The sequence below is a fragment of the Pogona vitticeps genome, chromosome 3 (genome assembly GCF_051106095.1).
Source record: "Pogona vitticeps strain Pit_001003342236 chromosome 3, PviZW2.1, whole genome shotgun sequence".
NCBI classification, from domain to species: Eukaryota; Metazoa; Chordata; class Lepidosauria; order Squamata; family Agamidae; genus Pogona; species Pogona vitticeps.
This window is the reverse complement of record NC_135785.1, coordinates 108217296-108234868: the sequence shown is the minus strand read 5'-3', so window position 1 is coordinate 108234868 and position 17573 is coordinate 108217296. Positions and strand designations below refer to the sequence as shown.

Here is a 17573-nt window from a genome sequence, read left to right as displayed (position 1 = left end):
TGATGTAGATGCAATCCAGGTGTTTCCCCTCAGTCCATGGCAGAGGAAACTATTTGTAATCCATGATGGAACACACTCCACTTTCTCTTCTCCTCCGTCGCTTCTTCTTCCCAGAGTTCCCAAGGGCAAGAAACTTCTGGACAGGTCACGCCCCATATTCCCACGAGAGCTACAGAAATGCTTTGGCTACCAGGAATGTTTCTCCTTAGTAACTAGATAAGAGATAGCCGCTGTGGCTCATTTCAGAAACTACACAGAAATCCTAATTTAAAATGGATTCTATTGAGACAGGCTTACCCATAAAAACACATCTCATCACAGTAGTCACTAATCTTGAGTCACTAGAAATAGAAACAAAATTATTTTGCAGAATTCTCCAGTATTTCTCCACCATTCATATTTGTTTTCCTTTTGGTGGCTGCCTCTCTGCCACCACTTCTACAGTGCCCTTAAAAGAACACCATGAAGAGAGCATTGTGGAGGAAGCAAAACGGCTGCCAAAACCCTTGCTGTTGCAGTGACCGGGGAAAATAACAAAATGTAATAACATTTGCGGGGCCACAAATTGCCAACCCTGCTTTAAATGGAAGAACGAAGGGAAATTATATTTTTAATTGTGGAAATACATCTTTTGAAAGTATAATTACTCACATTCTTACATTGCACCGGATCATAGTAATAAATAATACTTAATTGTCATTTATTCCAGTTTATGGTCACCCTTTACAGGGCTTTGGTTGTGTGCATATGTTGACAAAAGTAGAGGGGAGCAGATAGGAAAAAGCAAAAAAGCAAAATAATGCAACACTTAAAGACTAAAAGATTTTATTTCAATGCCAACTTTCGTGAATCAAAATCCACGTCTTTCGACATTGTGTAGATTTTAATGGATGGACGCTCACACTAAAATAAAACTGTTAGGCAAAATATTGCAACACTTTAAAGACTACTACTTTCTCCTCTTTTCCTCTGCCAGCATACTGAGCTAAATTAACATGGCTGCTTCTTTGGAAATGTGTAGCTGATATGACAGTGATGATTGAAGCAACAATAAAAGGGTGATAAGAGTAAAAATGACTTAGATAACCACAGCACAGTCATTCAAAGGACCATTTTATAGACTTAAATCAAAGTCACATCCCTACAGTAGTTCCGGGAAATTAAATTCAACATATCAAAGACTATGTATGATTAGGTCTGTTGTTTTAAAAAAACCTAGTCAAACTACCAAGTTTCTTGTTTCTTTTCTTTTTTGCTTTAGAGCAGTGGAGGCAGCTGTGTGGCATTTCAGGTATTATTGTGCTGCATTGTTTATTATCCGTAGCCAGTTTTGCCAATGGTGATGAGGAAACAACATCTTCTGGAAGGTTGGCTGTTCTCAATCCATAATACTGGTGGGAATGTGGTTTTATTGTAATTAGTTGTCTTAGTCATAAATATGTGGCTTTTATTTTTTCTTTAATTTTTTCTTGTTATCTTGTGGAAGTGGCACTTATCTCTCATAAGTCTGTGTATGTTGGGTTAAATTTAACACGAGGTGTCAAGGAATTGAGACTAGGACAGAGCCTGTTAAGTTGTCTGGGGCAACATGTCTCCTGTTAATTTCTACCCTGGTGTTTTTCCACACTCCACAGTCCTCTCCTCTTCCAAAGAAATACTTGACTTATCCCTACTTCTGAAGCCCTATTTAAACATTACATAAAGTAAGAGTTATACCATTTAAGGTTGGCCAGTCTAGTAAGGTCAAATAATAATGGTCAAGTATTTTAAATATGTTAGCTTTGTTAGAGCAGGAAATATGTGTTCATCAAGTTGGAAATTTATGCCATTTTGTTCCATTGCTTTGAAACAAAGTTTAAAAATATCTTAACACTCTTAAGTCAGGTTTCCTTGAATGTGAATGATTAACTGACCTGTTATGTTTTTACTTTTATCTTAGAACAACAAGGTCAGACTGCAGATAGTTTTTCTTTTTCAGAAATGTCACAGCAACATTTTTAGATGGGGAGGAAACTATTTTTGAGGCAATTGAGCTAGGTGGGCAGCAGGCCAATTCTTCAAGCATCAATATCATGCCTCAACATTGTCTGAGTTCCTACTACATTGGTTCCCAATCTTGGGTACCCCAATGTTCTTGGACTACAGCTCCCAAAAGCCTTCACCACTAGCTGTGCTGACCAGGAATTCTGGGAGTTGTAGTCCATCTGGGGACCCAAGGTTGGGAACTATTAATAGACCTCAGTGAACGAACGGTATGTGACCGGTTGCTTTACCAGCATTCCAACCTGGTACCTTTGCTCAGCACAATTTGCATTTAAACAGAATTGCTGGTGTCATATTAGGCTCTTTGGACTATTATGCTGTGCTAGCCGCTTACACAGAGCTAGGAGAAGAGAGTCAATCTTGGTTGTTGGTTGTCCTCAAAATAAGCTTCTATCCACAATAAATTTGTTTCACTTCCTTTTTAAGAAACTACAGAAGAATAAGTTTGTGTTTAGACAATCAGATTATAGGGCATACACATTTTTCTTTAAGTATACTGTTCATTACACCAGTTATTTCAATCAATCAGAAATTTGATTGTGGTTCAGATGATAAATGACTATATTTACGGTATACCACTGAGTAGTTTTTCTGCTGCCAGTGTCATGTTAAAAATGATTTTCCACTTCCATTGAGAAAATAGCTGCCTCTCGCTGGAATTTGTGACTTGAAAATAATTGTACGTTATATTCTTTGGACTCTAGTTGTCCTTTCTCATCCCTGTAGAGTCAGATAAGGGTTGTAGTGACAGGAGCGATGGACAAGGTAATCAAGGCTACATCTACAGAGGCAAAACCTGATGACGGTACACTTCACACTATTTAAATCTTAGTTTCTATCTTGGGACTTTAGTTTGACTTTAAATTGTGCAGTTTTTATATGTGGCTGGCATAACTCTGGAACTTCTCTGTTTCTCCAGATAGCCCAGGTTCTGTATTACCCAGCCTGATAAAATTATCTGGGGGAACTCGGAGACTGAAGGTTTTGCTGGTGATAATGTGTTCATCTGATAAAAATATTGGCCCTGATTTTTAGGGTTTTTTTGGGGGGGGGAATACTTTTTCACTAATAATGTTTATGACCTGAAGTTTGAGGTTTGTTAATAACCATAAAGAAATTGAATGTCTTCTCAGAATGCCATCAAGCCAGGGTTTAAACTACTGTCTTCTTTTGTCTCTTTTATTTGAGTCTCATTTTCTGTTTTGAAAATTACCTTAGCAGTTCAAAGATGTTGTAAAAGGATTTTGTTCCTTTGCTAGCTTCAGTTAATTAATTAATTAATTTTTATACCACCCATCTGGCCGAGGGCCACATGAACACAGTTGAGACCTGTATTTTCACAACCAGGTAGTGTTTTCCTCTCTCTGGTGTTGCTTTAATGCAAATACTGTAGAGAAATGTGCTGAAATTGACTATGCTGAATGTCTTTCTTGGGGCAGTTCCTTTGTATCAGTGCTTCAGTGGTATAAAGACATTATTTGGCATTAGTCTTCTGACCCTTCCAGAGTGCACATCAGACAGGGTTAATATGTTATTTGACGTGAATGCGAAGAAATGCTGCAGCATACTGTACTGTGGTTGAAATTTGCTTTTGGTATTGAATGTAGCCTGTGACCTGCTACTTGGCCATCTTGATTCTAAATGATTATGCTTTGTAATTCTTTTCCTGGATATTCATCTTGTTAGCCTGTGGCTGCCTTCCCTCTCCTTGGGGACAAAAGGATGCTTGTCAAAGGTAAAATGTGTTGGCTTTGAAGTGACTGAGGGTGGAACTACACAGGGAAATGCAAATTCACTTGCTGTGAAGTCATACCAGGGAATTTGGGTCTGTGTGACTTAAGTGGCCCCACAGAAAGCAAGAGAGAGCCTACCCCTACTTCCCCTTTCCTTTCTGTTCTGTGTGTAGCCCAGCAGGTGCTGCCATTATAAAGAACTGCCTGTCAAACAGTATAAGGCTTGCTACTTCAGTTTCCTCATGTAGTTGTTAGTTTTTAAAAAAAGAAACTCTTGCCAAACGAACCCTAGGATTCTTTGCTCCTTTTAAAAGTGTGCTGTGTGAGTGTGAATCAAGAGGCGAGGGGGAAGGTGCTTTGCCAAAGCACCGGTTTATCTGTTGTATGCACAAGCTCAATTGAGCTTTCCCTTCTGCCTTGGCTCAACCTTAGTGATTGTATACTTTCAACTGAAGTGAAAGGATTCGACCCATAGAAAATAGAAGGGTCTCTGGAGGGGAGGAAAAACTATGGATTGGGTCTATAGGACTCCGGGTTAATTCACATTTCCATTGTGTCATGTGATCAACAGGAAAAATACAAATCAGCCTGCCCTAAATCCATAATATTTCCCACATTTCATTTTCTCATGTTATCAGGTTCTGATTAAACAATACTATGTTTTCCTGAAACATCTCATGTGACTAGCTGTATGTATGTATGCATGTATGTATGTATGTATGTATGTATGTATGTATTTTTATTTATTTATTTATTTATTTATTTATTTATTTATTTATTTATTTATTTATTTATTTATTTATTTATTTATTTATTTATTTATTTATTAGGCTTCTGCCCCGCCCATCTAGACCAAAGGTCTGCTCCAGGGGTCTCAAACTCAATTTACCTGAGGGCCGCTGGAGGTAGAGTCTGGGTGAGGCTGGGCCACATCAGATTTTCTGCCAAGCAGAGCAAGAGCCCAAGGAAGCCGCCCGGGAGTTTCCTTAGCCTGAATGGGGCTCCAAGGAGGAGGACGAGGAGGAGGGGCGTGTGAGCCCTCATCGCCGGCCACGACACCCTCCGGCTCCTTCACTACCACCAGCAGCAGCAGCAGGACGAAGAAGCGGAAAAGGGAGGGAGCACCGGTGACCGCCTAGTGGAGGGGAGGAGGGCACAACATAAAATTAAAAAAAAAAACCCTCACAGAATCGCCTTGCCAAAGGAGAAACGGAATGGGGTAGGCCCCCCGGGGCCCCCCACAGGTGCACGTGTGTGTGTGAAGTACACACACACACACACACACACACACACACACACACACACACGGAGCTCTGGCAACCTTCCTCTGAGGGGGCCCCTCAAAAAAGGCACACTCAGCAGCAGCAGCTACCCCCACCACGACAGAGGAGCAAACTTTGTGAGGCGAGCCCAGGCAGCCTCCAGAGCTGAGGTGACTGAAGCAGGACAAGGAGGAGGAAGCACCACCGGGTGGTGAGGCAACTGCTGGCTGGGCTGGTGTTAGGGGTGCCGAGAGAGAAAGAGGGCCAGAGAGGCACTTCCCTGGAAGAGGCGGCAGCGGTGGCAGCTGCTGTTGGCGGCTTGGAGGCACTCTCAGGCATCACTCAGCGGCGGCTTGGATGCCCGGGGGAAAAGGGCTGACAGTGCACCTTGCTCACCGGCTCTCTCCCAAGACAGCGCCCCTTGCACCCTCCATCGGAAATGCAGTCTGCTAGCCGGCAGACAGGCAGGCTGGCTGGCAGGCTGCAGTTATGGAGGGTGCAAGAGGCACTGTCTTGGGAGAGAGCCGGTGAGCAAGGCAACGCTTTTTTTGACTCTTGACAGCAGAGGACACGAGGGCGCTTCGGGGGGGAGGCAAGGCGGGGGCCACAAACTATCATCTAGCGGGCCGCAAATGGCCCCCGGGCCGCATGTTTGAGATCCCTGGTCTATAGTGTATATATATGGAGGCAGAGCTTGTAGGGTCAAAGCTCTGAGACTTGATTAGGCTATGACATTATCCACTGATAACCACCCACCTCTAAACTTATATGCTGTTTTGAATTTATCTGTATTCTTCATAGTTGCTGAGAGGGAGGTTGGTTTTCCCATTATTAGTATATTGTTGCAGGCTATCCATGTTCTAAGGCAAAACATTTTGAGAGTTTTATGGTTTTATATGGACACTGTAAGAGCTGTTGGCTTTCCAAAAGACTTCCTCCTTATTTGTTGATGTGACTGAGCCAGCTGCCTTCATTTTGAGACACTCTTATGGAAACTGTTATCACGAGCACATATTCTTTCACATTTGTCACTGCTTACAATATATCAAGAACCGATGTCTGCTTTTAAAAGAATGTTCCATCCTGGTCAGAGAATTGATGGCATATTTCCGTAAGCCTTAGCAAACATAGCATGGGGTAGGGGATGACTCCAATTCTAAGACATAACTCTAAGAGTTATCGTTAGATTTGCAGGTGCACATAGGTGACTGGTGGTCAAACTACTTTTGACATGAATTATTGCACTGAATGTCAGTGTAAACATTAGAGTGTATTGTTATGTGCTGTGATCTTGTGTAAACATTAGAGTGTATTGTTATGTGCTGTGATCTTTAGCAACCTTCCCCAGTCAGGAGCTGGAAGAGTGTTGGAAGGGTAGTCTCATTCCAAAGTATATACTATTGTTCAACTTGTTAGTTTTGAATTGTGCCTAGTCATTTCGGGCCCTTTCGGCCCATGATGAATGGCATTCTGGCTCTTAGGGCAACCTGTCTCCCTGCTATTAATTTGTGTACAAGTTCTGTCCTAGCTGCTTCCTACATTACTCATGGCCAAACTTTCTTCTCCTCTTGTCAACACCCCAGTGAGACCAATGATTGTTGGGTTGGTATTTTCTAGTCTGGGGGCTGGACCATCTGGGGGTGGAGTGTGGGACTCTTCATCTCTCCTGCAAGTTGAGATGGTGCCTCATAATTTATAGCACTTACTACTTTTCTCTCTCTCCCTCTTCCCCTCTCTCTTTCTCTTTCTCTCTCTCTCTCTCTCTCTCTCTCTCTCTGAATTGATTTATGGATGTGCTGCAAAAACCATTTTTTTCCTCCAAAAAAGAGGATAGACAATCCTGCAAGACCATAGAAAGTATAACTGGAAGTAGAAGCTAAATTCAGTAACTTCTTAATGCATGTGTTATTTTATAGAATACGGGCTATAGTGTTTTCCAAAAATGCAGGGAAAAAGAGTCTGGCTGCCTAATTGAGAGGTTGAAAAAGCTGGTTTTATTTTATTTAGCTGTTTGGATGAACCTATTTCAGACATTTCTATAAGAGAGAAATCACTGATGCATAACCCAGTAGAAAGAACTGAGACTTTACAACCGTCCCCTGTCCTGGATCAGCACAAAGAATAAAATTCGTCATTCATCATGTGTACATTTTTAAGATATTAAAACTAGCTTTTATCTGCTTTCCAGATGTCTGGTTGCTTTGTAGTACTAACCAAATGTAATTTCCTTTTAATTTTAGGGTCTTTCTTAATTTTGCTGACTCGGATCACATACTTCCAGGAAGGGTGAGAAAGAGAAGCGCAAATGTCAGAGGAAAGTATCACACAACCAAGCTGCCCAGTGAAAATTACTCTTGCTGAGATACTGATGGCTTTTGTGGCTTCTGCTGATGCCTATGAGTCAGAAAATGGCCCATGCCTATAATAGCATCCAAAAGCTGAAAACCTTTTCATTTTATATTTCTCAGAAGTCAGTGCATTTTCCGCTGGTTGGCTGTGGAAAGCAACATCATAATGAATTGTTTGTAACTTCCAGATGTGTTTAAACAAACTGCTTTGGATACATTTGGGACAGTACCTGACAGTTTAGACTGTACTTGCTTGTAGTAATGGATGTGGTAATAGTACTGGGATTTGGGACAGAGAACGACAACAGTTGCTTGAACAAGAGAGCTCTTGAAAGAATCCCACTCAATGTGCACATGTGGGGGCATGCACATAAACATAGACACATGGATGTAACAGTTCAGAAATTTGTTTTAGTTCTGCTTTAAAACTATGGCTTCCTTCAGCTACTACTAGCAAAGCATGGCCAAAAATATCAGCTGCTTCAGCTGGAGTTGAGCGAAAGTGTTCCAAGAATGCCTAGAAGAGGCTTAATGTTTCAAGCCAGGACTCGATGGCTTTTGATTGGACTTGCTTTACTGTTGAGTTTGCTGCTGATCATGTACCTTCTTGAATGTGCTCCACAAACCGATAGCAATGGATCACTTCCTGGCGTGTTAGGGGAGAATTTTGGTAAGGAACACTACCAAGCCCTCCTGCAGGAGCAGGAAGAGCATTACCAAACCAGGGCGATGAGCCTCAAGCGACAGATTGCCCAGTTAAAGCAGGAGCTTCAGGAGATGAGTGACAAGTTGAAATTGTTACAGGAAAAGAAAAGCCCCAAAGTCAACAGCATGGGCTACCAAGGCACGAAAGAACAAGCACCCAATGATCTCCTAGAATATCTACATTCTCAAATAGACAAAGCTGAAGTCAGTATGGGGGCCAAACTGCCTAGTGAATATGGAGTCATTCCTTTTGAGAGCTTTACCTCCATGAAAGTGTTCCAGCTGGAGATGGGCCTTACACGACATCCGGAGGAGAAACCTGTTAGAAAAGACAAGCGAGATGAATTGGTGGAAGTAATTGAGGCTGGCCTAGAGGTAATAAATAATCCAGATGACGAAGATGGTCAAGATGAAGATGATGGAATAGGAGAGAGACAGCTTTACAATGAAAATGATTTCATAGAAGGTACTACATCTGAAATGTTTGCTTGCATGAAGGCACTTCATGCAAAATAGATCAGAATTTGGTGAAAAATAGACCATAGAAGGCTTGTGCTGCCTTTATGAAAATAATGACAGATAAAACTAAAATAGTTTATATTAGTGGCTGTCAGCCTTCAGTCAAAGTCAGGCTGAACGCTGAAACCTGGTTTTAGAAATGCGAACTCCTCATTTTCTCTACCTACATATGGCTCTGACTGTGGTTTACTGTATGAGCACACCTGCTTTCTTTTTAACTTGTGTGATACTTGCATCATAGGCATAATGAAACAGACAGTTAGCTTTCTGAAAAAAACATAAATGTACTTACTCATCTATGGTTCACACCTCAAAGATTGAACAGTCTCAGTGGTAGATACTCCAGAGTTTAATACTCACTGTTTTTCTATCCTGATAAGTATAAATATATCCCAGTTCTTCACCTAGAGTATTTATTCTTTTTATGACAGTTTTATTGACTACTCACAAACAGAAACAGAAATTTTCTCAATTACCTGGCAAGGCGAGAGACAGTTACTGGCAGTCTCCATTAGATTTTTATCATATCTTTGTTTTTACAAAGAAGAAAGAATCATGTTCAGGGAAAATCTATGTGCATTTAGAACCAGAGCATTGTCGTTTTTCTAAATCTGAATTCCCTAATTAAAATGATGTGGATTTGAGTGATTCCACCTAAGAGTTTTGTTTCAGTGCACAAAACAGTAAATCAGCATTCCGACTTCAGTATATTTTAGAACTAGTCCCTGCCTAAATTTCTGTATTTCCTCAGAACAGCTATTACATAGATTTTCAGTGGTGAAAAGTTGTCATAAACATGTCGTTGGGCTGATACTTTATTGGCTTTATGTTGTCATTCTTTGCTACCTCTGCAACGAAAACCACACTAAAATCTGACATAGGACCTAACCTGGAGTAGGAAGATTCAGTGTTGTAATGAGCTTGTGTTGGGACTTATGACTGCAGTAATGAGATGGTCCCCTTGAGGTTCATGAAATTTGTTCTTCAGCACACCTAAGATTTCAAGGAGAGAGGAGAGGTATTGTGCTCATTATGTGGCACACTACCATAGGTGGCTAGTGAGCTGCATTTGATGTAAAAGTAGGGTTGTCAGCATTTTACCTACCGCTTCAGTATTTTCAGATCTGATTTAGTAAACAAGGTACATTTTGAGCATAGGTTGGAGATAATTTCCCCCCGTTGGTGCTACATTCAATCAGATTTGTCAAAACTCAACAACTCCATTTGCCTGGCATTCTGTCCCTCTCCCCAGTTTAAGAGCAAATCACGTAGCTTTACAATCACAAGCTGCCTTCAGTGCTGCCATGGGCCGCAGCCTGTATAGGCTTCTGAATAGGAGGAGTGAAGTGTAACGTAGTTTGTGGAAATATTATTAGAGTGGTTTGGAATTTTTATTAATGATCCCACATTGGCAGCTCACATTTGTGTTTTGAAACCAGTATACAGTAAGCTAAAAATGTCAGGAATCGAAGTATGGTATGATTGTACTTTATTCTTGTATGGAAGACCCTCCTTGTAAGGACTTTGTGTGATTATTAATGTAGTTCTCTAAAGAGCAAAGCCTTCAGTGCACTATAAGCATACGGCTAGGTGTCTTCAAACTTGGAGTAGAGATGTTGTTGAATCATTCTGCAACACTTACAGGAAAACAGCTTTGAGCAATACATCATTAAGGATAGTTGGCCACAGTAATGTGAGAGTAAGTTTTTGCAAGTTATTTTTGGTCGTTAAATGTGTCGTTTTATATGGCTGAGGAAATAACATTGACTAACTGTTTTGGCCAACTAACAGAATTTTTTTGGTCAGAATTAAGCAAGTAAAGCAGCCGATGACTAAATCTTCCCCTCTTCATAATTTTGTTCCTTTTGTGTTTTCAGTCACTTAATAAAAATGTAGCCCAGTTGGACTGTCTCTGGTTTGCATCAATAAATGCATTGTTTTCTTAGCTGGCTTGGGGAAAAACCTTCCCGCTCTTAGTTGCTAGTTTAAAAAGCCTGTGGAAAGCTGTTCTATGTGTTTATCCTTGATGTATGAAGAGTCGTAATTATATTATACGGATTTGGCCAGTGTGGAAGTTGCATTTTCAAAAACACACATTTTAAATAGCATTTTATTCAAAATATTCAGCTGTCTTTTGAATCCCACATCCCACATTTTTACTCCTCTTTTCCAAATTGAGCTCCCAGTAGATCATAGTCATTGTAAAATGTATCAGAAGTAGAGATGGGGATATTCGTATTTGTATACGAATATGAATATCCCCCCACAGGTGGAAATGACGAGGGTCCACTGTCCAATCACCATTTTACCGCTGACACAAGCTCGGCAGAGCCTTCCTATTGCGCCGATGTCTGCAATGGTTTAGTTGCTCTGCGACCTGGCAAGGAGGCTTGTCATCCCGCCTCCTGCCAGGAGTGGGCAATCGATTGCGGACAACGGTGCGATAGGAAGGCTCTGCCGAGCTCGTGTCAGCGGTAAAATGGTGATTGGACAGTCCAGCCCCATGGGGACAGAATATTTGAACATTTTTATTGCAAAATGTTTTATTACTTCACTCAGTTTATAATTTTATTCTTCATAACTGTAAACTGAGGGTTTGATTACAAAGACAATTTATTACATCCTGGATTAGGATGGGTCATGCTAAACACGGCCACTTTGAGGTGTAGTACATTATTTGTGGCAATCCTTGCTTCCATATGCAAGTGTCAATCACTCTGCACCTCAAATGACACTGCTTAGGTCTTCTTTCCCTTTAAATAAAAAACAACAACAACAAAAGCTACATCCCTGTTCCTTCATGAATTGTCCTCTGTTGTTAAGCCACTTCACAATTGATGGGAATTGAAAGCTTCCCCCAGCTCCCCTGTGGAGGAGAGAGGAAGCTTTCACTTTTCTTTTTCCTAAGTGGCATATCACATCATCACTACTTTAGGGCTTTGGGGAAAAAAACCCAATCCTTTGATTCCTCTTTCTCCCCCTTCCTAGGGGAGCAGGAGGAAGTTTTCAATTTCCTTATACGTATATTATCAAGTGGTTTCAGCAAAGGGACAGCTTAAAATATCTGCTTCCTTGTGTGATCCTAACAATCACATATGCCAGAATGGAACTGTAATGGAACAGTCCTTCCTGTATCAAAACAAAACAAAACAAAACAAAAAACCCACTAGCTTCTGATGGGGACCCAAAAGGTCTGGGCAGGCAGAGTTCAGAGACAGACTGGTTCACAGTGGCCTGTATGTCACATGGTTATTGGGGAAAGTGAACCAGCCCATCACCAGAGCAGACCATGTGGGCCAAATCTCTGTCTGATTCGACCCTCACTTCACTATTTTAGTATTAATGGACGAGTCAGCAAATGTGCTAAACTTTAAAAGCAAAGCTCTTTCCAAAGTCAATTGATGCAGTGGGCTGTATTCTACAAAACTTATTTTCAAACAAAACTTTGTAGTCCTTAAGATGACCCAAGACTCACTCTTGTTTTTGCTGCATCAGATTGTTACCCAGCTGGAAAGTTTCTGGAAGAAATAATGTCATGTAAACTCAGGACCAGACATCAAAATGCTCCTAACAATGTTTGCTCAAGGAAGAAAGAATGAGAAATAAGTGTACAATACCTAGAATGTGATTCAAATTATGAATCATGTTTTGTTTAAAGAGCCACATATTCCTTGTCTCTCCTCAGCTAGTATGTTTCTATACAGATTGAGAACATTGTTAATGTGGGATGCTCACTTGCATGTTTTCTCTTTTTTAAAAAAAAAAATTCTTGTTGAATCCGATCACTTCAAGATTTCACAGAATGCCCATAAATCAGTACATTGGCTACTAAGATATTAGTATATGGCAAGGATACAAAACTGATTGTGTGAAAGAAAAAGGCTAGATAAGCGCGCACACACACACACACACACACACCCCGCCCGGCTGACTCTTCCAGTGGCACTGCTGTACAAGAGTGTCACTTCCTGGTCAGCTGTGAATTTATGGTGTTCACACATAACGGCTGAAATCCTCTTGTGCAGCTCCACATGCACAATAGTGAGGATAGATAGCAGCAGCAAATTACTGCTGATTAAAGATTCCTTTTGGGATTTAGAGGTACATGCAGCTTTGTCACACTCTGTATGAGTTGCACGCACCCCAGAAGGCTTCATCTTTGCTATCTTTCTATAAGCAGGCAAAGACCTTTCTCTTCTGCCAGATTTTCCCTGAGTGACTAGGGCTGCCTCAGTGGGCTTCTTACATGGATTCTTGTGCCTTACTGCTTTGAATATATTTTGATGTTGTTTCTGTTCACCATCTTTTACTGTGGTGTTCATCTGAGCAATTTTAGTATTTGCATACTTAATGTTCTCTCTCTCTTATTCCCACCACCACCACCTTTAAATACTGTCTTTGAATCATGTAACCTGCATTGGGTCCTCCTTAAGGAGAAAGGTGGTGTAGAAATGTTTTAAACTATAAATAAAATTGTCTTTAATCAGCAGTGATTTGCTGCTGATACTGAGCTGGGCAACAGGATTTCAACTAGGATGACTTTGCTGTTGCTGCGCCATAAACCCCTTTCCCCTGATAGCTTGCTTACATACAAGAAGGAATGTGAATCTTTACAGTGCGTTGTAAATGAACTGTGAAAGGCAGCTGTTTAGTTTTCTCTCTTATTTGCTGTTTTATCTGCTAGTCTCCTTCTGGAGTCATGGCTGATACTTGTTTAATACTTGATTAGCTCTGCTGTTGGACTACAGCTCAAACCTTGTACACCAAATCATGGTGTACCAGAAATATTACTGTTGCTAAGCATTTGTTGTTGTTTTAAAGCATACCTCTGGTAGTTCTTAATAGACTTTTGCACACTGCTAAAATTCTGATGTTTTTGAACAGATGTTTGCATGGCTACTGTGAAGTGATGTTGTGCTATGTGTGCTATGGGAAGTGTACTGACTAATAAACTTCAAATGTTGTATTCAGATTATATGGAAAAATCAGAATGATGTAAACGATGGAGTTTGCTGAGTATGCATTGGCAAAAATGCTGCTGCATATTTATATTCTTGCAAGAGGAATTGTGGAAGTTGCTAAAGCTAATTGATGAGGTAATTCTCAATCTCACTCATGTGCCTTATAGCATACCTGAGTGTGTACCTGATACAAGACCCCCAAACCTTATCAGTTAGCTGCAGCAATGTCCATGATGCTGCTTATACAAAATATCCAATAGGATTTGGTCCATTATCAAATAAGAACATACATTGTGAAGGAACATGCAGTCTATCTCCACTTTCTTCTAAGAAAAGATATGTATTACAGAGCTATAACAGAAAACAAATTAGGATGATTAAGGAATTCTGTTCATTTCTCTAGTTTATCTCCTTCAAATTGTTTTTAATGATAATGATGTATCATTAAGTCAATTCTGACTTATGGTGACCCTTTTCAGGATTTTCTAGGTATATACACAAAAGTTAGCTTTCTATTCTCTTCTATTGGAGGCGCTCCAGGGACTGTGCAGTTTGCTCAAAGCCCCACAGGCTGGCTGTTCTCCGAGGAGACCAAGTGGGGAATTGAGCTCTCAGCATTTGGCTCTGCAGCCAGATACCTAAGTCACCGAGCTATTCAGCCAACTTCAAATGTATTTTTCTAGAAATAATTCCTCTTAAGTATCCTTGGCCATCTTTTATCTTGAAAAGGCAATGTTACATCTTAAAAATCAGGGAAGTCAGAAAACACTGATTGCTTTTAAATTATCCTTTCCTTCATCACTGCAGAAGGATAGGGTGTTTGCGGCAAGCTAATTAGACACTAAGCAATGTTGGTAGTAAAAGTAAAATCTTTGTACTGTTGGATTAGCAGCTAATGAAAGAAATGCACGGCTAGCTCTGAGAGAGATCCCATGACAAGAGGATTTATAAATCTGCAGCCGAGCCAAACTGCAAGCTCAGTTGCTAAGACGTGAGCTATAGTTGGCACTATACTTACCGTATTTCCATACTGGGCTATTTGTTCCAAATGCCTGTTTAATATAAAATCTGGAGATGACCTACGTGGAAACATCTGTTTAAAAACGTGAATACAACTCGTTCCAAGACATCTGAGATTTTTTTAAAAAAAAAACCCTGAAATGTTAACCTAGTCCACAACATATTGCTGAGTTTCTCAACAAGGCTTTGAAATTTTTAGGTTCTGATAAAGTTGTAGAAATCCAAGTAGGGTTGGAGAACTATGAACTCTGAAGCATCTCTGGGTACTCTTGTTCAGTTTCATTTGATGCACATTTCAATGATAATGTGCCACTGATTTCTGTGGGAATTCATCCTAAGGTTTGCAGCTTTCAAGTAAATTATTTGTTGTTGTTTAGTCGTTAAGTTGTCTCCGACTCTTTGTGACCCCATGGACTAGAGCACTGGTTCTTAACCTTGGGTTACTCAGGAGTTTTGGACTGCAACTCCCAGAAGCCTTCACCACCAACTGTGCTGACTGGGGTTTCTGGGAGTTGCAGTTCAAAAACATCCGAGTAACAAAGGTTAAGAGCCACTGGACTAGAGCACACCAGGCCCTCCTGTCTTCCATTGCCTCCCAGAGTTTGGCTAAATTCATGTTGGTAGTTTCGATGACACTGTCCAACCATCTCATCCTCTGTTGTCCCCTTCTCCTCTTGCCCTCACATTTTTCCAACATCAAGGTCTTTTCCAGGGAGATTTCTCTTCTCATGAGATGGCCAAAGTATTAGAGCCTCAGCTTCAGGATCTGTCCTTCCAGTGAGCACTCAGGGTTGATTTCCTTTAGAATGGATAGGTTTGTTCTCTTTGCAGTCCAGGGAACTCTCAAGAGTCTCCTCCAGCACCACAATTCAAAAGCATCAATTCTTTGGCAGTCAGCCTTCTTTATGGTCCAGCTCTCACTTCCATATATCGCTACTGGAAAAACCGTAGCTTTGACTACGCGGACCTTTGTCGGCAAGGTGATGTCTCTGCTTTTTAAGATGCTGTCTAGGTTTGTCATCACTTTCCTGCCAAGAAGCAGGCGTCTGTTAATTTCGTGGCAGTTGTCACCATCTGCAGTGATCATGGAGCCCAAGAAAGTAGAATCTGTCACTGCCTCCATATCTTCCACATCTATTTGCCAGGATGTGATGGGACCAGTGGCCATGATCTTAGTTTTTGTGAAGTTGAGCTTCAGACCATTTTTGCGCTCTCCTCTTTCACCCTCATTAAGAGGTTCTTTAATTCATCCTCACTTTCTGCCATCAGAGTGGTATCATCTGCATATCGAGGCCCTCTTGTCGCTCCTTGCTATTATTTGGAAGTCTGCATTCTGTAACTTTCCTTATCTCCCTTGCATTTTGTTTGCCTTCTCTTTTCTGCTCTTTGTAAGGCCTCGTTGGACAGCCACTTGGCTTTCTTGCATTTCCTTTTCTTTGGGATGGTTTTTGTTGCTGCCTCCTGTACAGTCTTACGAACCTCTATCCAAAGTTGTTCAGGCACTCTGTCCATCAAATCTAGTTCCTTAAATCTGTTCTTCACTTCCACTGTGTATTCATAAGGGATTTGGTTTAGATTATACCTGACTAGCCCAGTGGTTTTTCCTACTTTGTTACTTTTTCCTACAAGTAAATTATAGATAACTGTTTAAAATTATCTATGTCAGAAGTGTCTTTCAATCCTTATTTCCATCCCAACTCCAAAGCCCTAGGATGACACTACATTCAAGGCATTTGTAGAAGGTACAGCATGGGGTCTGGGCTTTCATTGCGAATGATGAGCTTCCCCAAGTCTGCGAAACTGTCAGAGAATTTCTCTTCCCTCTGGAGAACATTTGCAGAGAAGCAGTCTCCACATCTTCGCCACCCACAAATAGGAGAATTTGAGGAGGTAGTTTTCCACACCACTGCACAAAACAATTCCCTGAGAATAATCTTCCTACTTCTTCCATTTAGATCAATACTGGAGTCAGAAGGCTCCATCTGGACAGCCTGTGAACAGTTTCTGTGAAGGACTATAGTTTTCAGTTAGATCTACCACAGTTGATTTACCAATACATCCATCAAGCAAACTGAAAGAGAAGGAATTATCTACCTCCTTGCAGTGGGTGGTTTCTGACTTTAGGAAATGGTTTCCTACTACTTCTTTCAATGATGTCCCAAATAATGTTGTTGATGTGAGGCAATGCAAATCTGTTGCCCATAATTGCCCAATCTATCACCCTTGGCCAGGCTTCTGAATGCTTGTAGATTGAATTAAGGAATGGCAACTACCTAAAAAATGAATGATGTTGCTCTTTTCTTCTCCTAGAACATCAAGTCAAATCTGTACAGTAAGCTTTAAGTACCTCTAAAAAGTGATGATTTCCCCCCCGCCAAGAGATATCGGAAACCATAGAATCATAGAATAATGGAGTTGGAAAGGGCTTATAAGGCCATTGAGTCCAACCCCCTGCTTAATGCAGGAATCCAAATCAAAGCAGATCTGGCAGAAGGTTGTCTAATGTTCTCTTGAATGCCTCAAGCTCACCACCTCCCGAAGTAATGGATTCTGTTGTCATATTGCTTTAACAGTTACGACAATTTTCCTGATATTCAGCCTAAATCTGAACTTTCTGTAGCTCAAGCCCATTATTATATGTCCTGCTTTCTGGGTTGATAGAAAACAGATCTTGCCCTTCCTCTGTTTGATTGCTTTTCATGTATTTGAATTTTTTTTTTGAAAAGTGCTATTGTAACTCCCTTAAGTCTTATTTTTTCAAGGCCATACATGCCCCATTCTTTCAGTCTTTCCCCATAGGAAAGTTACAGTTACTAAATAAATGATTACCACCTAAATAGTTTTATTTGGAAATATGAATTAGGCTGAAAGCTTCCTTGAAAGCTTCATTTGATGAAGGTGTGAGTTAAAATTTTACAGTGACATGGGCTTAATTATATGAAAGTCAGTAAACTCACTTTAAAATATTGATCATCTTGAAGG

At 40.7% G+C, this 17573-nt stretch overlaps 1 protein-coding gene across 5 annotated transcripts in view; it reads left to right on the top strand.

Annotated features, from left to right (window-relative positions):
• The window catches only part of CSGALNACT2 (chondroitin sulfate N-acetylgalactosaminyltransferase 2), a 47336-nt gene that overhangs the window by 11913 nt on the left and 17850 nt on the right, over nucleotides 1-17573 (top strand). For all 5 annotated transcript variants that reach the window (XR_013543865.1, XR_002301345.3, XM_020802281.3 and 2 more), the window contains exon 2: nucleotides 7279-8557. Coding sequence is in view for 3 of the 5 variants with exons in the window: in XM_020802281.3 (XP_020657940.1) it covers nucleotides 7900-8557 (658 nt within the window). In the remaining 2 variants the exon portion in view is untranslated. The remainder of the gene's footprint in view (nucleotides 1-7278; nucleotides 8558-17573) is intronic.